The following is a 23,939-nucleotide window of genomic DNA, read 5'->3' on the forward strand; positions in this document are numbered from 1 at the left end:
GGTGAAGCCACTGGGGTCCCTCTCAGAATAATGTTTAAATAAAACATACATGATTACAGAGGAAACCACTCATATTGAAATAACATTAAAATATTAATAAAAAATTTTATGCTACAGTAACATACGTGCTTCTCTGTCAACATCAAATAACACAATATAGCGGCAGGTTCTGTAATTACAGTAATTGTGAAGTAGTGATGAACAAACAGCTTTTCAGGATATCTGCAACAAATGTAATTTGATATGAAGACACCTGTGATTTCTAGTTGTGAAAGTCACAGGTACTCCCGCTACTCCTATGGGTTGTTTTTCTCCCTTGCCTATATTCATGATGGAAGGAAATGCTAAATTTCATTTAGATATGAGTAACGATGAAAATTCATTTTTTTTTTCATCTAACTTTGTGAAACCCTGGCTTGCACCCCTGGATGCTGTGGAGGTTGAGGAAACAGGTGAAGAGTCAGTATTCTACCAATTCTGGTGGCTGGCGTACTCTCTGCCCTCATCTCCCATCACCATCCCTCTGCCTACCACACTCTGGCCACACCGGCCACTCAACCACTTGCTCTTCAAACACGATGAACTTTAGTCTTCCTCAGGCACCTGCTTCTGCTTATCTACCTGGAATGCTCTGTCCTTGGATCACTGCATGGTGTTTCTTTCCTGTTTTCTCTATCTCAGCTCAAATATCACCTCCTCTGAGAGGGCTGCCCTGACCAACCCCATCTAAAGTAGCCACCTGCCCGTGCCGCCCTGCTGTATCTTCCTCACCGTAGACATCACTATATGAAATGATCGTGTTCATTTATACGTTCTTGTGTTTACTTTCTGTTTCCCTGCCTTAAAAAACAAGCTCCACGGGAGCAGGAAGCTCATCTACACGCTCAGTGCCGCATCGTCGGCATCCAGAACAGTGTTTGGGACGAAACAGGAGTCTGATACATCTTGGCTAAAGGAAAGAAAAATTACTGAGGATTCCAGTAATGTTACTTCTTTCATCCTTCACTCAGGGTTTTAGGCACTGTGGGGATAGAAAGAGATGAAAGACAAACTCCAGCCCTCAAGCAGTTAGCCTAATGGAGGTGGGAGGTGGCCCTGGGGAAGAATGGAGTGAGTTCCAGGTGAGGCTCTTTCACTTTGCTGTGTGACCATGGACAAACCCCTTCTAGGGCCTCAGCTCCCCTGGTGCCAGACGAGTGGTCTGGACAAATTTAACTCCCTGGTCTCATGGGATCTACAGTGTATGATCATTTAAGAGCTAACAGTGCAAGGGAGCATATATGGCAAGGGAGGGGTTGTGACCCTAAGCGGAGAAAATTCACAGGGGAGGACAAGACTTGGAAGGGTTCTGAAGTACAATCAGCCTCCAACAAATAATGAGGAGGGGGGATTTTCAGAGTCATGAACCCTCAGCGTCGAAAGAAACTGTAAAGGCTACCCAGCCCGACCACTAGGGAACGCTTTGGATATCTCTACGAGGCTGTTTCTGGAGATGCAGCATGATACCCCCGCTCTTAGATGGAACCCAGCATGGTGGTTAAGGGTATGAACTGTAGAACAGCACTGATGGCTTCAAATCCCAGCTCTGTTGCCTGCTAGCTATGTGACCTCAGGCAAAGTACTTACCTTCTCTGTGTCTCAATTCCATCCTCTGTAAAATGAAAATAACTACATGGCGTTATAGTGAAGACTAAATGAGAAAATGAATATAATATGCGGAACACCCACTTAGTAAATGCTACTTATGATTCTGTGGAATGGTTTTCTCGTGTGTCAAGCTTACTAGGTAGTCTCCCAAACCATTTTTCCCTTCTTCCATTATAACTGAGTTTTTACTAGCTAGAGACTACAGTATCCAGTTTGGATACTGCAAGCCAATATATAACTATATCTTACCTTTTCCTTGACATTCACATGAGTATTGAGCTCAGCCATCTTGCTTCTAGTGGAATAAGCCCTACCAAGAAGGGGAAAAAAAAAAATGATTACCTTTAAAGTTTTAAAATTGATTTCTCAATGTGTTATTTTTATGCTCTCTTCCACTATAGTAAACAATTTCATTCAGCCATAATCATAAATACCAACTTAGACTATAAAAATACTTTCAAGCTAAGCACTTGTCTTAGATATGCTCTAAAGGCATGTTGTGATAACTCCAGACAACAATGTAACATATTTTATTCACACTGTACCAACATGGAAAATGACAAACACAGATGGGTATGCACCTAACCTGTGTTTCTTATTATGTAAAAGAAAGGTGGTCAAAAGCGGTGAGAGGAGGAAAAGTGTACCTATTTTAACTAAGCATTGTCATCACAATCTTTACTGTTTCAATGTTTTTATTAGTCTCTAGTCAATATAGCAAACATTGATTGAGTCTTTCCTGCATGTATGTAACTACACCAAAACACTCCAGGAAGAAACAAGAGAAATGGCTCCAGATTAAAACATAAGAAACACATAATAGTTTTTAAACTTGTGTTTTCACTTATCAATACATGAACATTCTTCCAGATCAACACATATATACCTGTATCATATTTTTAATGACCATAAATTCATGATCTGTAGTCTCAAATGTACTCTTAAAACTGCCCATAACCCTTCTGTTTTCCTAAATTCTTTAGGTTTTTGGCCTTTGGTGTCCAATCTTCTTTGAAAAGTAGCCCACTATGAGAAGATCTGTATTCTTAATACCAAGCTGTGGTGTTTTTCTTCTTCTCATCTGGTCTAAATCTTTTACCATTATTATAGAACCTACACCTTAAGTCTTTAATAGCTTCGATCTCTTTTTGAAATAGAGCATAAATGACTTACAATGGGCAAACAGATTGGTTCAGAAGTTAGCAGCTAGACAGGCCGAGATATCAATATATTACCTATTTGCATGTTTAATGCTTTTTGTCAATCAAGAACCACTGAAACTCTTTCTTATATCCTTTTTGACTTTGGCTACAAAGAGTGTATCTAGAATTGATACATTTCAGGGATAACTTGCAAAAATTCTCTGATTTCTCCCCACCGTTTTCTTTTAAGCCTAGGTCTTAAATAAAGCATAAATTCAGATCCATTACCTTTTGTTGATTTAGGATGACAGCTTGGCAATATGTAATCTTAACTCTATTACCACTCAAATAGGAGTCCATATACTATTATCTACTATATTATTAAATATTAGAAACAGTACAATTTTATTTTTACAAGTTTCCAAATGACATTGCCGCTGATACATGCATTTGGGCACGGTGGTAGGGGAGACCCTGCATACTCAACCCCCAGTAAGACAGCTCCTTCCCATATACTCTGCAAAGAGTGCCCATCCCACTGGACACACCTTCCATTTAAATAACTCTTCCCAATGGTAAATTCTATATCCTCTGCCTTGGCATAAGGGAGAAAGTAAATAATGCTAGCTGGCAAATAATGTCTGAATTTCATTCTCATTATTCTTGCCCCTGAGAGTTACTAGTAAAAGACATTAGGATTATTTTCTGATTATCCATAACAGTGACTAGAGATGGTATGTGAAGTATAAGGACAAATAATCAGATGTTTTTGTTTACAAGCCATAGATGTGAAACCTTTGATCAGTCATCATAATGCCTGCAAGATAGTCTATAAGTATGATATCTGAAGACATTTGAATGGTTGATTTTCTTATTCAAATGGAAGTTCTGGCATTATGTAAACATACACTGCATATACATAGATTTTTCTACATGTGACAGTGTATGTACGTGTGTGAGAGAATGAGGATGGGGAAGACAGAGAAAGAGACACAGGCTGCCACTATGGAGTGAGGAAGGCTCAAAGGAGACAGCAGCACTTGGGGCAATTTGTTAAGATGGATCTGAGGCACAATTCCTCTCATTAGACTGGATTAGCTACATCTTCTGGACACATCTACTCCTGCCATTATAGATGTGTGAAATCTGATAGAAAAAGCGTTTTGTTTTTGTTTTGCTTTGATGTCTAGGATTTGGGTGTGCAGCATTTTCTAAAGCTGGAGTGTTATAATCTATAGAGAAATCAGGGAGGAATTCCACAGAGGACAGAAAATTTCTGAGATCTGAGTAAGTGGCAGTAACTGAATGGTGAGCTAGATTCATAGGAATATATATATTTCCTTGGCAACTCCCTTTCTCATTGCTTTGGCGTCTAAGTCAAGGAAGACTCTTCTTTGGTTGTGATGCCAGTAAGATTGATTACAATATTATTTTTTTTTGTGGAAGGATAAGGCTGGCTGTGAGAGTAGAATGGGGCTATTACACGTTTCTCAGATGGGAAGATAAGATAAAAATAATTTGTAGGGAGCTCTTCTTTGTCCATTTTACTCTTTTTTTCCCCCCTGTGTGCTATCTCTACAGGCAATTCCTTCCAGCTGGATTCCTATGGCCTTTGCACATCAAGGCTTTCCGCTGGCTGGTATGTAACAGAGAGATTGGGAAATCAGCTACAGCTCCAGTTATGGAAACTAAATGAAAGATTTCAATATAAATAGAAAATAAATCTGATTTGCCTTAAGAATTAAGAATTTAAGTGGCTAGATAGTTAAATTGGGTTCTATTGATAAGGAGAAACAACAGGGACAAGGTTGACCTTCAGTGTCAAAGGCCCTTCCTGAGTGTCCACAACTCAGATTGGCACTAGCCCTTCCAGAATATTCAGAAGCACACCTCGCCCTGGCATGGCATCACATGCCCATTACCTTTCCTCTGACTCCCTCGCCCCTAGGAAAATGAAACTGTGCTGTGCCCCTATTCTTCTGGGATTCTGTTCTCTGCTATGAACTATATCGGGACAGCCAGATCCACTTAATCTGAATCTTAACTGCTTAACTTAAATAGTTAAGGAACTTTTCCTCTAAGAAACAATATATTGTCACCTCCTCCTAAATGACAGGCCCAGAGTTCAGCAACTTGAAACTCCATCCCTCAAAGTTGCAGACCCCCTGGGTTAACCCGAGAAGCCTTTGATGCTGTGAGTGAGTTGACATGTTTGGGGCCAACGGACCTCGTATTTCCTTCTCATCACGCTTGGTCACCATGCTTGATGGTCTATCTCTAACATAGCTTGATCTCGAGAGCTTTAAGTCCATAAGAAAGGTACAACGATCTCTGACTTCTTGGGGAAGAACCTGGTTTCTAATTCCTATTATCACTACAATTCTTCTTAGAACAGACCAATTACTGGGGCCTAACTATTCAAATCCACACATACATGTCCCATGCATATAAATAATCAATAGAAAATGAAGAAAGCCAGAAATACAAGTCCTGATATTGGTGCAACATTTTAATAGCTTAGGTATTGTTTGAAATTTTTTCCCTATAATTACACCTCAGTTTTCAGTAATAACATTACAAATATACGTATACATCAACTAGGTTTTACATATATCCTAGAGAAAAATAAAGATCAAGGAAACTGTTGACTGAAATTTTATTTATGAAATCTCAGATTGATCTCTCACCTCAGTTTAGATATATGTTCCATAGTCAAAAACTTATTAGGAAAGATGTCAGTCCCAAAGAAAAGCATTTCACCATTTATCACCAATATATCATCTATACACATCTCCAGTGTAAAATTAATAATCCACAACTATAGTTACCATCAAACTGAACTTACTTATGCAAAGATCTTAATATGTATTAATGCTAGTCAGAAAATCTATTAGTTTGTAAAAAAGAGAAATATTCTTTATGAAAAATACACCTGAATAGTGCAAATTCCGGCACATACATTTGTTTCAGTATTTCTAATTAATACAATTCAGAGAAGTTTAATATGTACCACAATCTGATCAACTACCAAACTTGGAGTTTAAAAAAGATATGTATATGTTTATATTTCTCATGCAATCATATAAACTATAAAAAGTTAAGACAGTATATTGAAATGCCAGTTGCTTTCTGATTTACCAATCTCCGTTTTCCCTCCTGTTTCACTATGTAGACAGTAATAAAGTTTCACTTTTGTTTCTCTGAAACCTATTATTGCTCTTAGACTGCCTTTCCTGTTCTCAGGTGTCATATCACTTTTCTTGAAAAGAATTCAGAGAGCCAGAGGAAATACATAAGAAAAAATTTAAAATAATGATTTTAACAATTTTTTTCAAGGTCGTTTTCCCATGATATATAAAAAACATAAAAATAGAGAATGCCAGTTGGTATGGGGGGGGAGATGGAGGCCAGAAAAAAGAAACTTCCTCGGGTCATTTTCTTGCAAAGTCAGATTTGAATGCGGCTGGTCTGAACCAGAATGTCCTGGGAGCGTAAGATACATCCTGGATTTCAAAGGCTTGCTACAGAAAAGGAATGTAAACTGTCTCAATAGATTTTTATGTCAATTGTGTGTTGAAATGATAATATTTGACATGTTGAGTTAAATAAAATATAACATTAAAATTAACTTCACCCATTTCTTTTTACTTTTTTAATGTTACTACTAGAAAATTTTAAATGGCCTATGTTGCTTACATCATACTTCTACTGGAAACTGCTGTGCTAGAGCAGTGGCTCTTAAAGTGGGATTCCCAGAGAAGCAGCAACAGCAGCATCTGGGAACTTGTAAGAAATGTAAATTCTCTGCCCCTCTCCAGAAGGACTGGATCGGAAGCTCTGGGAGGGGGGCACAGCAGTCAGTGCTCTAACCCGCCCTCCAGGGCATTCAGACCCACGCAAACCAAACTGTGAGAACCACTGCTTTATAGTCTCTGGCCTGGGAATATTAAGAATGGGCCACTTCCTTGATCCCAATCACCACACGCAACAAACAGATTCTCCAGATGCCTGGATAGATAAATGGGTGGGGAGCTAGTTTCTTTAGGGAATGGTCTTTTCACCAACATATTAATAACAATAATAATATGGAGCACTTAGATTGTGCCAGGCACTCTGCTAAGTGCTTGACACATATTTATCCATTTAACCCTCATACCCCCATAAAGTAGAAACTGTGATTATCTTCATTTCATACACGTGAAAGCTGAGGCACAGAGATTCAGTAACCAACCCAGGGTCCCACAGTAAGTGGCAGGGCCAGGACTCAACCCCAGGCAGTCTGAAGCTCTGGAGCCCAGAGCCATTGTGCTGATAACACCTCAAAAGCATCATAAACAAGTCATGGGGCTCACTGTATATGAATTGCAGTAAGAACTCTGCAAGGAGAATAAAACCGGTCCCAGGCGCTGCCTTCTCCAGCCGGGCAGGCATGTGATGTATGCTTTGTACATTCGCAGGGCACACAGACTACAGAGCAAAGCACTAGACTCTCACAGGAATGGGAGGGAATGTACCTGTTATAAAGAGATGGCTGTTTTCCTGTGGCTTCTGCCTCAGATGAGAATGTTAGAAGCTTCATCTAGTGGGCCCTTGACCAACAAGCTGCTTTCCTGGTTCTGCAATGTTGCCCAGAGGCTCCACGACATTCCAGGGTCTAATGTTTAACTACTCCATCTTTCTAAGTTAAAGTAATTAAAGTGTCTCTGTATTTGATTTTGGTACAGCCTAGACAGTGTTGTGATCACATAGATCCTGAGACATTTTCTCACGGCTGCCTCAGAGAGGAAGAATCGGGACTGATCTTGCGGGGAGGAAGTCAATTATGCGATGTGATTGGAGAAGCAGCAAAAAGCCTCTCTGTCAAAACAGAGCGTCCCACAGTCTCCCAGAGAACCAACTCCTAACCTGGGGAAACTTCTTAAGAGATGTGTACATTTTTACTCAGCTTATGGATTACTACCACCTCTGGAAGAAGGTGCAATTTCACACATTAATTTATTTCATTCTCTACTGCCATCATTTGGCTCTTAGCTGAGAGTGGTGCTCTGAGAGAATGGGAAACAGGACAGAGAAATTTTGACAGAGAGCTTGGGGAAGCCTGCACATCTGTCTATGTGGGCCACCATTTGTCCTGATGGAACATCTGAGTAAAGGTTCTAGATTGTCAGAGTATAGCATGAGGGCCTCAGGTATTCAGTTGCAGAAAAAGAGATTGGAGTTGTAGGGGAAGAAAAATAAGTTTCCCTCTACCCTTTGAGTTCTTAGCTGGGACCCCTGCAATAAAAGATGAATACGTGAAAAACAAACAGATGTTTATTAACATGTATATCTCACATACACATGGGAGATACTCAGGGAAAAATGAAGAACTCCCCCGAGGTGGCCTAGAATTCAGGATTAAATACCATCTTAACAGGAAAAGCAGAGGGGAGAGTAAATGACTTTTAGGAAAGACGAATGAGCCCTTAGAAGAACAGATGGAGGTATGGTAGCTTGTGACAAAGTCTGCTGAGTGTGGTGTCCATTCTCTAGTCTCCCCTCCTGTGAAGGAAGTCAACATCCTCCCTGGTTGGTGAAACTCCAGGGGAGGGAATTTATGACAACTGAGCTCCTTTTGGACGATCTGTCTTTAAGCAGAAAAGGGGAGTTCAGAGAAAGCCTCTTCCTGCATTTGCTGTTTTTCAAGTGCCCACACCTCACAATAATCAATACGCCAAAGCGGCATATTTGGGGTACCATGTCCTGAACCACCACTGCCGTATTTTGGGGTGGCATCTTCTCTAGCCGTCAGAGCACAGGACCTCTGTGGTCCTTTTCAGCTCTCAGGTATTCAAGTCTGTAAGGGCCCTGGGGGTGATGCAAGCACTTAGTAGCTAGGGTAGCTGAAAGCTGAAAATTCACCTTAAAAAAAAAAAAAAAAGACGTGGGTGCTGTGTCCCATGTACTAGGCTATTTCTCTGTAAAGATCACCTTTATAATGGTCAAGGACTAACTGTCCAGTCCCCTAAGCACAGTCAAGGGCACTTACATGCCAGCTGGAGAGGGAAACAGTGCTCCTTCTATAAAACTGGGACTTTGCCTAAATGTATCAATAACGTCATATAGGTTTTCTGTTGCTTAACTCTTCCATTGCCTAATCTTCTCTGTCTTCCATTTTGTGTCCTCTTCCCTTTCACTCCTCCCTTAACTGTTCCTTACCTGGTCTTGTAATTACTGAGGTCTCTCGTAATCTAAGTACTTTAGCTCTTTCTTCTGTGGTTTAATTCCCACAGTTTAATAAAGGTTCTTGTGCAGTGCCTTGCTCCTTGGAGGAAAGTTGCTTTAATTATTGGGAATGAAGACTCATAAACAATGAAACAGAGAATAGTGACTGAAATATGAATTTCATATGAAGACTCTTACCTAAACTTTTTTGTTTAATTTGAAGGGGGAAAAAAAAATCTCAAGGTTGATTTTTATTCAAAGACACTTCAGTGTACTAAACCCACTGTTAGAACAACTTCATTGAAAAGCATTTTAAGGGCAAATGTCAGGGAAAAAAAATTCACATTTAAAAGCCCTGTCTCTGCCCCTTTTGAAAAGCAGCGTTGGCCTTTGGTTTAGAAATGTCACTGCCTACTAAGTTCTTTGTGGGGGGAAGAAAGAAAATTGAATGTTTTCTTTAAACAGGTCATTAACAGTCAATACTTGCTTGAAAAATCCTGCTTCCAGAGGCAGATAAAAGCTTCCAATCACTTAGGATATCACTTGAGCACATCTAGGGCAAGATGTGCTGATGCAAGTTTCAGACCTTTATGAGAGAATGTCTTGACTCAACAGCCCGGAGTGCTTGTGTAGGAAGCAGAGTCATCCGGACTGTGCACCCTTGGACACGCTGCACACACAGAGTCGGCCGGGCCCGGCTTTGCATTTTCCATTTTAGAACCGGCACACAAGTATGAATGAAGATTAACCATTTTTGCATAAAGTGCCAAACCACCTCCCCAAGGCAGCAGAATGCAAATGGGCGGAAAAGGGCAAAGGACAGCTAAAATAAACGTGCAGATCTCAGGCACCGCGAGCACAGGGGGAGGGCGCGTGGCAGGCTCTATTAGCATTCATCTGCGGCCTGATTTCTCTATTTAATTTGAAATTATTTCATTGCATAGGTCTCTGACAGCTCGAGAATATAAATAAATGCCTTTTTCTAAAAGTGACCCCATGTTGGCTCCTGGAAGGCTCTGCCTCTGATTGCTGGGCTTTCAAGCAAACATGTGTTTCCATAGAGATGTGGGTGACCCGGGGCCGAGGCAAGTACCCACTTGTATCAGCAATTCAATTATGCTCAGTTCTTTTAAGATGCGATGATGTCAGCTCAAGTCTTTAAAACAGGCCTATCCTCAGAGATGCCTCGGGAAAGGTGAAGTGGCCAGCGTTACAAGGTTCGGAAGAATAAATTCCACTCTCTCCAAGCATGCCATAATAGGCTCTCTCCCCACAGATCACACCGCCTTGCCCACCATCCCCTACTGCCCGCCTGCAGAACAAATCCCAAACTCCAGAGGGGTTTAGACAAAAGACTAAGCACAGTTCTCCTTCACACCCCTGAGCACCAAACTACCTCACACCAACTCCCCAAATGTTGAAAAGGAAATACCATGCCTTCTTTCTTTTTTTTCTTTTCCCCCAGCTCTTCAACCAGCTATGGCAATTCCTACACAAAGGGCAATGTTTTTTATTAGTATGTGACGAACATTTACTAAACACCTACAATGTACTGGGCTCTATGGGGAATGCTGGCAATGGTTACAAAATACCACTTATGCAACTCTTGCTGTATACCCGGCACCTTCCATGTATGAACTCATTTAATTCTCATAAAGACCTTATGGAGTATGTCAGCCCTCATTTTATAGAAAAAGAAATGCCAGCACAGAGAGGTGAGCTACTCAAGTCACACTGCCAGTAAGTGCCTGAGCTGAGATCTGAACTTGGACCTCCTGACTCCAGGGCTCCTGCCCCCAAAGGAGCTTAAACCCTCTGATGGAGACAGATATACAAGCAAAAACACAGAAAAGAAGAGGTGGGGAAGGAAATCAGCGTGTGGACTCAGGAAATCAGACTTGGAATTGACCTGCTTCAAGGCTCGAGGCAGAGCAATGCTGGTGCTGTGATCTGCCCGGCTAGCCAGTCTCACCCCAGAGACCGGGCTCACCAGAGGGTTAGAGGTGGGCTCGCAGTTAGAGGGGGTGGGCTGGAAGTGGAGGCTGTATATTTTTTTAAAGTTTTTACAGCATATTTTGAAGGAAAACACTGATATTCATCTCCAAAGAAAACACGCACTGTGGTTCTGCACTATAGCTCTGGCCTGGCAAAGAGAAATCCTGACAAAACCTGGCAAACAAAAGCTCTACGTTCACAGCCAACTCTGGGCAAGCGCGCTCATCTGTCATGTAATAAACACCTGGTAAAGGAAGCCACCGTCTCTCCTGAGGATATTCTGGTTTCAAAAACCTCTGTTCTAAGGAACTCACAATATTCCTGGTTCATTAAGCCAGAACCCTCCTAGTAAACATTTAATAGTTTTCTCAAAGTATTAGAGCAAGTCAGGTCCCTCCTACTTCCTTGAAACGTCCGTCACTGGCACTGGCTGAATCAAAACAGTCTGTGATGTTCTAACTTACAGGCACTGGCGTTTGCTGGGAGAGCAGTGCCAGGCAACTGAGGCAGAAGAGAACTACAGGCCAGCCCCTCTCACGCCTCCTCCCCCCACCCAGTACTACTGCTCCTAAGCCTTTCCAACAAAATCCACCTCGACTCACTTGGTAAGGTGTCCTGGTGTTCCAAATCAGGGCTTCCAGCGCACGTCTTGACTGCCTTTCTCGATAGACAGATAAGCCCTGTCCCGGAACTGGCCACCTTTATCAACTTGCTTTTACTGCGTCCAGTTAAGTCATCTCAACAGCGAGGCAGGTGGAGTAGGGTAGGTGGGGTAGGTAGCAGGATCCTGGGTGTGGCCGAGGGGTGGGCTGGTGGCTGAGGCCACCTGAGGCTCGGAGGGACTCACCTACTTCGAAAATACTTGTTTCCTTTTTGTAAAACTGCCCTGTGCTTTTGCCTTCAGGCCCCTGGTAGCGAATGCCCAGTTCTTCATTCTTCTCCTCTTGGGGAACGCATAGCTGTAAGACTGAACTTGCGAACTTTACACGGACTGCCCCGGAGGCTAAGAGACAGTATGGGCTGGGACCGAAGTCATCATTCCAAAGGTCAGTTCCTGAGAATGGGAGTCAGCTAAGGGCTTCTAATCTTCCAGTGACACCAGTACAGGCAGATCAATCAATTAGCAAACATTCCTAGCACTGCACCCTGAGCCTTACTCTCTCCCCTCCCCATTCTAAAACCTGTTCCTGGTTCTAGACCTAACCAGAGGCATCTGCTGGCTAATTTTACACTAAATGAATAATGTACTACTGTGTCCAGGGGTATATACATTTTATTAGGGGTCATGCCCTCACCCAAAGTAATGAAGTTTTCATGGTGAATTTCACCAGGGAAAAGCTAGTGTGAGGAGCATGGGAGTGGGGATAACCATTGGGGGGCAGAATGGAGAAGGCCTGTCAGGCCTATGCCACCTACAGGCACCTTAGTCCTATCTATGTTTGTTTGCTGGTTTGATACTTAAAAAAAATTAACTCGTAAATTCAACATGTTCTTAGAAAGGCACTATTTCTCTTTAGGGTCAGGCCTCTCACCCACCATCTCGCTAACCACCCACAGGCAGTTAGCCCGGGAGCCCCTATAGCCAGCCCTGTGGCAGAGACATCTGCATTAATTACTGTGCCTCTGTCACCACCACACAGAATCTTGGGCCCCCAAATGATGGCAAACAGGAACCACTGCCCATTTCTGCTATTCAGATTCTTCCTTATCCTCTTATGATAGAAAATAAGTAATTACAATTTGCCAAGTTTGAATCTCAACTCTGCCTTTTACTGGTCTGGGGATTTGAGCAAGTTATTCAACCTCTCTACATCTTCATTTCCTCATAGGTAAACTGAGAATGATTATAGTAACTACCTCATGGGGTAGTAATTTGGATGAAATGAGTTCATATTTGTAAAGCGATTAAAACAGTGCTGAGCACACATTACGTGCTATAAAATAAATATAAATAAATAATCTCATTCGATTCCTCCATAGCTTATGTGGTTGCTTTCCCCTCCATCCTCATTTTGCAGGTGAGAAACTAAGGCGGAAGAAGTTATGGTCATCTAGCCAGTGATGGAACTGGCCCTTGAAACACAACCTTCTGACCACAAGTTGCCCTCACCTGGATACACCTTTCCCTCACCATGGACACTGCCACCTTAAGGGAAGCCTAGGGCAATTCTAGAGAGGTGTGGATGGCAGTCCAAGGCTGAGGCCTGACTGCAGCACTGCTGAGAGGGATAGAGACTTCCAGGGCTCAGTGTCCTCAGGGCCATTTGTTTATCATGTTCTTCAAATTTCAGCACAGGCAAAAGTGAATCCAAGACTATAATACCTCTTCCTTGTAGAATGGCTCAGAAACCCATGCCAGGTCACGGTTTCCTGCCTTGTGGTTACCAGATGTGGTCAGTGCTCTAGTGACCAAGTTCACAGCTAAGGCACTTGTCTTTAGAAGACAATAAGCAGTTATAACATGGAAAGAACAAAGTTCAAATAAAGTCTTAGAGCTAATAACAGAACAGCCTAAAAATTACAAAATCTCCTTTCCTACGTGCTGATTTCAGGTAATTGTATCAAGATGGATAAAAAGAGAGAATTAACATGATTTTAATGCCCTTGAATTTATTCTAACGCAATCACAGATAATAAAACTCATTTTGGCCATTTTATGATATGGTCAAAATTCTAGAGGTCATATTCACTGCCTTAGTGAATTTTATCTCAATTTCTAGCTATAATAAAAAAATAGAAATTTGTCACCTGAAATATATGCTGTTTTGAGGAAATTAATAACTGTTTTTAAAGTGCTTCAAATATATGAGATATTAATAGATTTAATGAATCACAAAAAGAATTTCTTCCTTTTAAAAAGCCTGTCTCTGATCAATTCCACTTCTCCTTTCCCTTTTCCAAAGTACCTACGAGAGTGCCTTTGACCTTTTAAATGTTCAATAAAGACATGTGGAAAAAGAGGAGTGAATGTCCTCTCATTTTATTTTTCCTTTCTTGGTTTCAGTGAGTCTTCAATAATTTATTCCCCAGGTTTCAACATCTAGTACTGGAGTATCATTTTAAATGCCACCATTAAAACCAGCATTGTCAAATGCTGCTCTAGCCACATCACTTTACACACCCTCCAATCCACTCCTTCTCCTCCTCCCCCCATATGTCCAACCCAGCAGTGTTTCAGTCATTCTCAGAGTCAAGGTCGAATCATGAGCGCTGAAGCCCTCTACATCTTCCTGTATTGGACCCCACGTAGCCCATGTCTTTAACCAGGTAACCTCCCCAACGTCTCCTACTTATTTTATTTCTTAACTCAGAGCCTTGTATTCAGGATAATCAGGTCACTAGGCTAGCCCTCTAGTTCCCCTGCACCAAAGCCTATGCTCTGTCTGAAAGAGATAGGCCGAAAATTTATCTTTTCTGTGGAATATGAGGGGAAAAAAGTGGTTTCCAACCCAAAGCTAAACACATTTAACCACTAACCTCACCAATATATACCCTGTAACTCCACCTATAGATAGGATTTTTATTGCTGTTGACACCCTTATGCACTCTATAGGTTCTTTGTAAACCTTCTCACGACCTGTCTGCTTATCCCTTTAGTTTACAGCAATCAAAGGCCTGCCTGAAAGCATACACCTTGCTCTGAGTCCCAGCCTGACCTATGGCTCAACTCACATTGGGGGAAGTTTGGAAGGTACCAAAGGCTTATGATGGTCTATAAGCCATAGCAATATGTAGTTTAATCTCTTCCAAATCATTTTTCTAAAGATTGAATGAATCGAAACTGGTTTTTGTACAGAAGTTCAAATATTGTACAGGTCTCTCAATTAAATATAATACCATATATTATTTCCCTTTGGAAGACTTTCTGTTAGTCATCCAATCTCCTTTAAAGCAATTTTGAGGTGTAAATGTATTAGGTTTTGATCACTTGTCTGATGAAAAAGATCCATCTCTCACAGCCTTGATTCCATTTATACCCATTCTTGGCAGACCGATAGAGACAAGCAATCAGGGTTGTCTGGTTTTGTACACTAATGTTAAAAATTTCATTACCTAGCTGTAGAACACGTCCTTTGAGTGTGCTTTCCATAGGTGGACACTGCATGTGCAGGGGTGTCCCTGTGTGTGTCCCTGTGGGAAATAAGACTCAATGCCTATTCTTGATGCATGTATATTGTGGGGCATGGGAGATGTCAGAGCCAAGAGAAATAAGAATCTTAAATCATTCTGAAATGACTACAACCATATTTATAAAAGGGGCTTCTCGATGGGTGAGATGGCTTTAGTTCAGGTGGGTTAATCAGAGAAGGCTTCTAGGAGGAGGTGTTCTTTTGCACTGCATTGAGGCAGTATTGCCAATGATGGTAATGGCATTTCCAGTAAGAGAAAGAGCAAAACTGAAACCTCTCTGGTGGAAACAAGTAAGTCATGCATGAGATCAGAAAGAAAACCCACCTGCATAGTGCACAGAAGTCATTCAACAAATATTTACTGGGCGTCCACTACGTGCCTTGACTAGGTGCAATGTGTTAACTAATTGCAACGCAGTGTAATTTTAAGATCGGCTCCTGAGGGAGATAAGGTTAGCAGGCAGTAAGTAATTAGATGACATCAGAAGGCAGTATGTGAAAAGGTGTTAATGGTTTGGTTTCAATTATACACTTGTCCTGTTCATAATACAGCAAAGAGTTAACATCCTTCTTTCGTTCTCCTTTTAGCGAATGCGAGAGTTCCTGCTCATCCAACACCACACCAACTCCCCATCCCACCACACTGTCATTTTTGGTTACGAGGTTCTGAAACCAGACCCTATAGTCTCTGTTATTCTTGACATGCTGAATCAAACACTGAAGATTTTTTTTTTGTTTTTTTAGCCATTTTAATATAATTCTTTGTCCTTACAGTTTTATAAAAACATAAGCTTTAATCTGACTAATATTAAAGGCCCCAAAACAAATAAAAGCTATGAAGCTGAGTTTCACTTAGCTCTAGGAGAGAAACTCATAAATTACATTAAAGACTTCATTTGGTTTTATTTTTTACCTGGAAGATGACCAACAGCTAATATTATGTAATTTACCAAACTCAGTCTTGAAAAAGAGATAACCAGACACTGAAAAGACATTCCTGTTGTTTTACTAAATGCTTCTTTAAAAACAAGGAAGTCTTAAAGAGGAAAAATGTCTTTGAAAATTAATCTACTTTAAAAAAAAAATTCTATTTCTGAATGGCTACCAGCCAGACTTAACTTGGTTTCATTTTTCATTTCAAGCTTTCAAACAATATCTGACTAGGCAGAATGAGACCTTTCTAGATACCTCATGGAAGAATGGTGTAAGGACTGAAGAAACACTACAAAGACGACCTAATGGTCACAGTTTTACTTTAGTTTTCAAAAAATCCTGAAGCTACGCTACATGATGGGAAAAAGTAAATTTAGCTATGACAAAGCATTCCCCTTCTTCAAACCTGTGAATAATCAGTTTCTTGCTTTACAAAGACTTCTCACATCTGAAAACACTGCCACGCCTTTAGTAAGAACTATCCTCTACTGAACACATTCATTCACTCATTCATTCATTCAGTATTCACTTAGCAAACACCTCTGAGCGCCTCCTCTGTGCCAGGCACTGGCCTACATGATGGGGCTACAACAGTGAACCAAATGAAACCCCCTCGGGCACCACGCTGGATGATTTTATCTCTTTATGTCTATTTCCCTGAGTCCTCAGGATGCTCCTGCAAGGTAGGCATTATTATCGCCATTTTCTAGATGAGGGAACTAGGCGTACAGACGTTAAGGCCAAGGTCCCAGAGTCAGTCAACAGCAAGGAGGGGACTCAGCCTCTGGGACTGACTCCCAAGCTTGTGCTTATTCCACTAGTCTGCTGCCATCATTTTGGTTCAATGAAAATAAAGGGAATTGTCTGAAAATTATTTAGCGGGTTCATTCTAAATTACAAACCTTAGTATTCCCTAGAATTAGAATAAAAAATGTAAAGCTGACTTGGTTAAAAAAAAAGTCAAATGGGGTGGAAAATTATTAATGGGAAGAAGAACAATGTTTTTAGATTTTGCTCTAAGATTGCATTTTGTTGATAATCACACTGTCCATCGGTCATAATGAGCCTATATTAAATGAAACTCCCAAGACTTCCTCATTTGATCTATTTGTAAGTCCCATCTCCCCAATCTTTACTTTTGCAGTTGATTTATTTGGAACTTAAGTGTATGAGTTTATATTTGACTCAATTTTATCTTTATTCATTTGGCTAATTTTTCTAGTCTATTAGTTTCTTATTTCTTTTTCTGGATACCAAATCTATAACTTTACAATTTTAGCTACACATTTCACTCTGGTCATCCACAATTTGATGGATATCATTTATGTAACTTATGCCACTAATTAAACAGTCTGGGCTTGAATGTCAGCTCTGCCACCTAAGAAGGGTGTGACCTTGAGGAAGTTACTTCAACCCTCTGTGTTACTCATTTGTAAAGTGTAGATAAATATAGCAACTGCATAGGGATTGTTGTAAGGATTAGGTCCCATTTGTTTCTTTTATTTTTATTTCCATTACTCTAGGAGGTGGATCAAAAAAGATCTTGCTGTGATTTATGTCAAAGAGTGTTCTTCCTATGTTTTCCTCTAAGAGTTTTATAGTGTCTGGTCTTACATTTAGGTCTTTAATCCATTTTGAGTTTATTTTTGTGTATGGTGTTAGGGAGTGTTCTAATTGCATTCTTTTACATGTAGCTGTCCAGTTTTCCCAGCACCACTTATTGAAGAGACTGTCTTTTCTCCATTGTATATCCTTGCCTCCTTTGTCATAGATTAGTTGACCATAGGTGTGTGGGTTTATCTCTGGGCTTCCTATCCTGTTCCATTGATCTGTATTTCTGTTTTTGTGCCAGTACCATATTGTCTTGATGACTGTAGCTTTATAGTATAGTCTGAAATCAGGGAGTCTGATTCTTCGAGCTCCATTTTTTCCCCTCAAGATTGCTTTGGCTATTCGGGGGTCTTTTGTGTCTCCATACAAATTTTAAGATTTTTTTGTTCTAGTTCTGTAAAAAATGCCATTGGCAATTTGATAGGTATTGATTGCATCTGTAGATTACTTTGGGTAGTATAGTCAATTTTCACAATATCGATTCTTCCAATCCAAGAACATGGTGTATCTCTCCATCTGCTTGTGTCATCTTTGATTTCTTTCATCAGTGCCTTATAGTTTTCTGCATACAGGTCTTTTGTCTCCATAGGTAGGTTTATTCCTAGGTATTTTATTCTTTTTGTTGCAATAGTGAATGGGATTGTTTCCTTAATTTCTCTTTCTGATCTTTCGTTATTAGTATACAGGAATGCAAGAGATTTCTGTGCATTGATTTTGTATCCTGCAACTTTAATAAATTCATTGATTAGCCCTAGTAGTTTTCTGGTGGCATCTTTAGGATTCTCTATGTATAGTATCATGTCATCTGCAAAGAGTGACAGTTTTACTTCTTCTTTTCCAATTTGTATTCCTTTTATTTCTTTTCTTCTCTGATTGCCATGGCTAGGACTTCCAAAACTATGTTGAATAATAGTGGCGAGAGTGCACATCCTTGTCTTGTTCCTGACCTTAGAGGAAATGCTTTCAGTTTTTCACCATTGAGAATGATGTTTGCTGTGGGTCTGTCGTATATGGCCTTTACTATGTTGAGGTAGGTTCCCTCTATGCCCACTTTCTGGAGAGTTTTTACCATAAATGGCTGTTAAATTTTGTCAAAAGCTTTTTCTGCATCTATTGAGATGATCATATGGTTTTTATTCTTCAGTTTGTTAATATGGTGTATCACATTGATTGATTAGCGTATATTGAAGAATCCTTGCATCCCTGGGATCAATCCCACTTGATCGTGGTGTATGATCCTTTTAATGTGTTGTTGGATTCTGTTTGCTAGTATTTTCTTGAGGATTTTTGCATCTATATTCATCAGTCATATTGGTCTGTAATTTTCTTTGTCTACAGTATCTTTGTCTGGTTTTGATATTAGGGTGATGGTGGCCTCATACAATGAGTTTCGGAGTGTTCCTTCCTCTGCAATTTTTTGGAAGAGTTTGAGAAGGATAGGTGTTAGCTCTTCTCTAAATGTTTGATAGAATTCACCTGTGAAGCCATGTGGTCCTGGACTTTTGTTTGTTGGAAGATTTTTAATCACAGTTTCAATTTCATGACTTGTGATTGGTCTGTTCATATTTTCTGTTTCTTCCTGGTTCAGTCTTGGAAGGTTATACCTTTCTAAGAATTTGTCCATTTCTTCCAGGTTGTCCATTTTATTGGCATAGAGTTGCTTGTAGTAGTCTCTTAGGATGCTTTGTATTTCTGTGGTGTCCGTTGTAACTTCTCCTTTTTCATTTCTAATTTTATTGATTTGATTCCTCTCCCTCTTTTTCTTGATGAATCTAGCTAAAGGTTTATCAATTTTGTTTATCTTCTCAAAGATCCAGCTTTTAGTTTTATTGATCTTTGCTACTGTTTTCTTTGTTTCTATTTCATTTATTTCTGCTCTGATCTTTATGATTTCTTTCCTTCTACTAACTTTGGGTTTTGTTTGTTCTTCTTTCTCTAGTTCCTTTAGGTGTAAGGTTAGATTGTTTGAGATTTTTCTTGTTTCTTGAGGTAGGCATGTATTGCTATAAACTTTCCTCTTAGAACTGCTTTTGCTTCATCCCATAGGTTTTGGATCGTCGTGTTTTCATTGTCATTTGTCTCTAGGTATTTTTTGATTTAGTCTCCATGTGTTTGTGTTTTTTACGTATTTTTCCCCCATAATTGGTTTCTAATCTCATAACATTGTGGTCGGAAAAGATGCTTGATATGATTTCAATTTCCTTAAATTTACTGAGGCTTGATTTGTGACCCAAGATGTGATCTATCCTGGAGAATGTTCCATGTGCACTTGAGAAGACAGGCTGCTGTTTTTGGATGGAATGTCCCATAAATATCAATTAAATCTATCTGGTCTATTGTGTCATTTAAAGCTTGTGTTTCCTTAGTAATTGTCTGTCTGGATGATCTGTCCATTGGTGTAAGTGAGGTGTTAAAGTCCCCCACTATTATTGTGTTACTGTCGATTTCCTCTTTTATAGCTGTTAGCAGTTGCCTTATGTATTGAGGTGCTCCTATGTTGGGTGCATATATATTTATAATTGTTATATCTTCTTCTTGGATTGATCCCTTGATCATTACATAGTGTCGTTCCTTGTCTCTTGTAACATCCTTTATTTTAAAGTCTATTTTATCTGATATGAGTATTGCTACTCCAGCTTTCTTGTGATTTCCATTTGCATGGAATATCTTTTTCCATCCCCTCACTTTCAGTCTGTATGTGTCCCTAGGTCTGAAGTGGGTCTCCTGTAGACAGCATATATATGGGTCTTGTTTTTGTATCCATTCAGCAAGCCTGTGTCTTTTGGTTGGAGCATTTAATCCATTCACGTTTAAGGTAATTATCGATATGTATGTTCCTATGACCATTTTCTTAATTGTTATGGGTTCGTTTTTGTAGGTCTTTTTCTTCTCTTGTGTTTCCCACTTAGAGAAGTTCCTTTAGCATTTGTTTTAAAGCTGGTTTGGTGGTACTGAATTCTCTTAGCTTTTGCTTGTCTGTAAAAATTTTGATTTCTCCATCAAATCTGAATGAGATCCTTGCCGGGTAGAGTAATCTTGGTTGTAGGTTCCTCCCTTTCATCACTTTAATCATATCATCCCACTCCCTTCTGGCTTGTAGAGTTTCTACTGAGAAATCAGCTGTTAACCTTATGGGAGTTCCCTTGTATGTTATTTGTCATTTTTCCCTTGTTGCTTTCAATAATTTTTCTTTGGCTTTAATTTTTGCCTGTTTGATTACTATGTGTCTCGGCGTGTTTCTCCTTGGGTTTATCCTGCCTGGGGCTCTCTGCGCTTCCTGGACTTGGGTGGCTAGTTCCTTTCCTGTGTTAGGGAAGTTTTCAACTATAATCTCTTCAAATATTTTCTTGGGTCCTTTCTTTCTCTCTTCTCCTTCTGGGACCCCTATAATGTGAATGTTGTTGCGTTTAATGTTTTCCCAGAGGTCTCTTAGGCTGTCTTCATTTCTTTTCATTCTTTTTTCTTTATTCTGTTCCGCGGCAGTGAATTCCACCATTCTGTCTTCCAGGTCTCTCATCCGTTCTTCTGCCTCAGTTATTCTGCTATTGATTCCTTCTAGTGTATTTTTCATTTCAGTTATTGTTCATCTCTGTTTGTTTGTTCTTTAATTCTTCTAGGTGTTTGTTCTTTAATTCTTCTAGGTCTTTGTTAAACATTTCTTCCATCTTCTTGATCTTTGCCTCCATTCTTTTTCTGAGGTCCTGGATCATCTTCACTATCATTATTCTGAATTCTTTTTCTGGAAGGTTGCCTATATCCACTTCATTTAGTTGTTTTTCTGGGGTTTTCTCTTGTTCCTTCATCTGGTACAAAGTCCTCTGCCTTTTCATTTTGTCTATCTTTCTGTGAATGTGGTTTTCCTTCCACAGGCTGCAGACCTGTAGTCCTTCTTGCTGGTGGATGAGGCTATCTAAGAGGCTGTGCAGCTTCCTTGTTGTAAGGATTTAATAAACGAATACACATAGAGTAATAGAAAAGTGTTTGACACTTAAGAATTCAAAAGATGTCTCTTATTTGTATTATCTCCATCAGATTCATCATCATTCACATCGCTGATACAGAGAGATCTAGAGAAAAACACAAGTAGATGTCTATAGATCACCCCTGAGATCACATGGACCCATTCTTTAGCACTCCTTGGGTTTGGTTATGCAAACCTAGCTGTGAATCCACTTGACTATTCTGTTATTCAGTTCATATTTCTCCATCAAATCCTAATAGAATCATAAGATATTGTGAAAACTGCCTTGATGAAATTTATACACACTGAATCTACCACATTTTCTTCATCCTGCATTCTAGTTATTCTATTGAAGAGGAAAATCATTTAGTCCTGCTTCACTTCCTTTTGGTGCCTAATGATTACCTCTTTCTTTTCTGAGTGTTCTCAAAAAGTTTCAGAATAAATTTTAGAATTCTGCTGGGATTTTATATTTTCTCTTTTTTGTCAGTCTCCAGGCTTTTGGGGACTTTTCCATTCGTTGAAATGCCTCCACTGTGGCTGGCTGGAGTGGGACAGTCACAGGCATGAGTGTTCTCAGGCTTGTGGATACAGTCTGGGCCAGGAGACCCCAATCCATGCCAAACAGCTAAGGATCTAGTGTTATGCTGCTGTGGGCCTCAATTCCCTCTTGTTCACATTTTGTTCTACCCTACCAGGTGGGAAATCATGATCCTCAATTAAAAGGCAAAAATAAGAAGAGATGAATAGTCTTTTGTTTTTCTCATCAGAGGTCCTATCCCTTTCTTGTTCTTTTTTCTACAAAAGTAAAACAAAAAGTCTACAATAAAAATAGTATTCTAGTCTTGACAGAAATTATAACTATGTCATTAGCAAAAATGGGCACAATACTGAACATCACAAGCATTCCAGTTTTCTATGTCTGGCTTATTTTGTCACTGTCATTTTCTGTAGAATTGTTCCTTGCCAGCTTTTTAAGTCTCTTTTGTTGTTTTTAGAATTTTTTACATACTTCAGCTCACTCTGGACTTTAGGCCTCCTGACACTATTCTAATGGGATTATCTCTCTCTCTGGTATTCTCAGTTATTTGCCTCTCCTTGCGTTCTTCTTGAAATGGTCTTTTATATTTTGAGTTAATTTGAGCATGCCCTTTGCAGCCACAGCCATTTATTTTCCTCATTATTTAGAACTTTCAAACCTCTAATTCAAATCATTCAAAAAATTGTGAATTGTTAGACTTGGAATGTGTGTGTGGGTGTATACATTATCTTTGATAATTTGGGAAAATATTCATGATTATATTATCAGAATTTCATCACTATTTATTGCTTAATTCATTATATATATAATGAATTGTGGGTGTGTATGTATACATAATTTATTGGGCATATGTAAGCTATGTGTCAGGGACTGTCCTATTTGCTGGGATACAAAGATAAACATGATAGATGCATGCAGCCCCGCTGTCTTGAAGCTTAAAGCTTCAGACTAAATAGAGATGAGCGCAGGGGAATTATGACCCAGCCTGATACTGGATTTGAGAAGAGAGTTTTGAGGAGCTCGGGAACACATAGAAAGGGTCCTAACCTGAACTTAAGGATTGGGTTTCTCATCTCCTTTGTCATCTCCTCTTTTAGGGTCTCAGACTATGGAATCACATCTACTTCTTTGACTATTTGAAATTTCCCTCCTAAAGTCTGCTGTATGTACATAACCTGCTCCTTGGTTATCACAAAAGCTAAGATGACATCACGGCTATAGTCTTCCGAGTGCTTGGCACATAGCAGACATCCAGTAAATATTTGTTGAATAAATGGATACACATTCCTTCCACTTCTATTTCACCAAGCAATCTCTTCTTGGTTAAAATTTGATCCCTAAATAGAAGTTTCCTTCATTTTCTTTACCTTTCTAAAAATGAAAATGTCAGTTAGGTAAATTGGTATCTGAGATTTGTCTTCATTTAAACATGAATAAGACTTCTAGCGATGCCCAAAGAGTTTAAGTCTCTCCTCACTCCTACTAACTACCTTTGTGTCACTTTTGTATGCTATATCAGAAGTAAATTAGATCATTGCTTCATATGGTTGGGTGGTCTAAGTTCATTTATTCACTCAAAACTACTTATTGAGTGCTTACTATGTACAAAGGACTCTTCTGGGCACTGTATTCCTTCTTTCTTCCTTTCTCCAACTGTGTGTCCTTTCTTGGGTCTTTAGATATGTACCCTTCTGCCTCCCCAAGAATGTCTGGATTTCTGCTCAGTGAGAACAACTCATTTTCCTTCTGTTTCTTGCCTGTCAAAAATTATGCCA

At 39.8% G+C, this 23,939-nt stretch overlaps 1 protein-coding gene and 1 long non-coding RNA gene across 9 annotated transcripts in view; one reads left to right on the plus strand and one right to left on the minus strand.

The window, feature by feature from the left end:
* LOC309631240 overlaps positions 1 to 19,760 on the plus strand; it is a 41,587-nt gene extending 21,827 nt beyond the window's left edge. The window contains exons 1-3 of one of the 3 annotated variants that reach the window (XR_014246138.1): positions 1,965 to 11,593; positions 11,893 to 12,034; positions 13,007 to 19,760. This is a non-coding gene — a long non-coding RNA (uncharacterized lncRNA). Of the gene's footprint in view, positions 1 to 1,964; positions 11,594 to 11,670; positions 11,752 to 11,892; positions 12,035 to 13,006 lie in introns of those variants that run through there. The other 2 variants (XR_014246139.1, XR_014246137.1) reach the window with 2 other exon arrangements.
* The window catches only part of SPATS2L (spermatogenesis associated serine rich 2 like), a 166,970-nt gene that overhangs the window by 82,530 nt on the left and 60,501 nt on the right, over positions 1 to 23,939 (minus strand). For 4 of the 6 annotated variants that reach the window (XM_082397369.1, XM_082397372.1, XM_082397368.1 and 1 more), the window contains one exon: positions 1,897 to 1,957. The exons of 1 other annotated variant lie outside the window; for it this stretch is intronic. In XM_082397369.1, coding sequence (XP_082253495.1) covers positions 1,897 to 1,935 — 39 coding nt within the window. In that variant the 5' untranslated portion in view covers positions 1,936 to 1,957. Of the gene's footprint in view, positions 1 to 1,896; positions 1,958 to 11,590; positions 11,713 to 23,939 lie in introns of those variants that run through there. One more of the 6 variants, XM_082397370.1, reaches the window with a different exon arrangement.

Source organism: Balaenoptera borealis, assembly GCF_965194805.1.
Source record: "Balaenoptera borealis genome assembly, chromosome: 6".
In the NCBI taxonomy this organism is placed as follows: domain Eukaryota; kingdom Metazoa; phylum Chordata; class Mammalia; order Artiodactyla; family Balaenopteridae; genus Balaenoptera; species Balaenoptera borealis.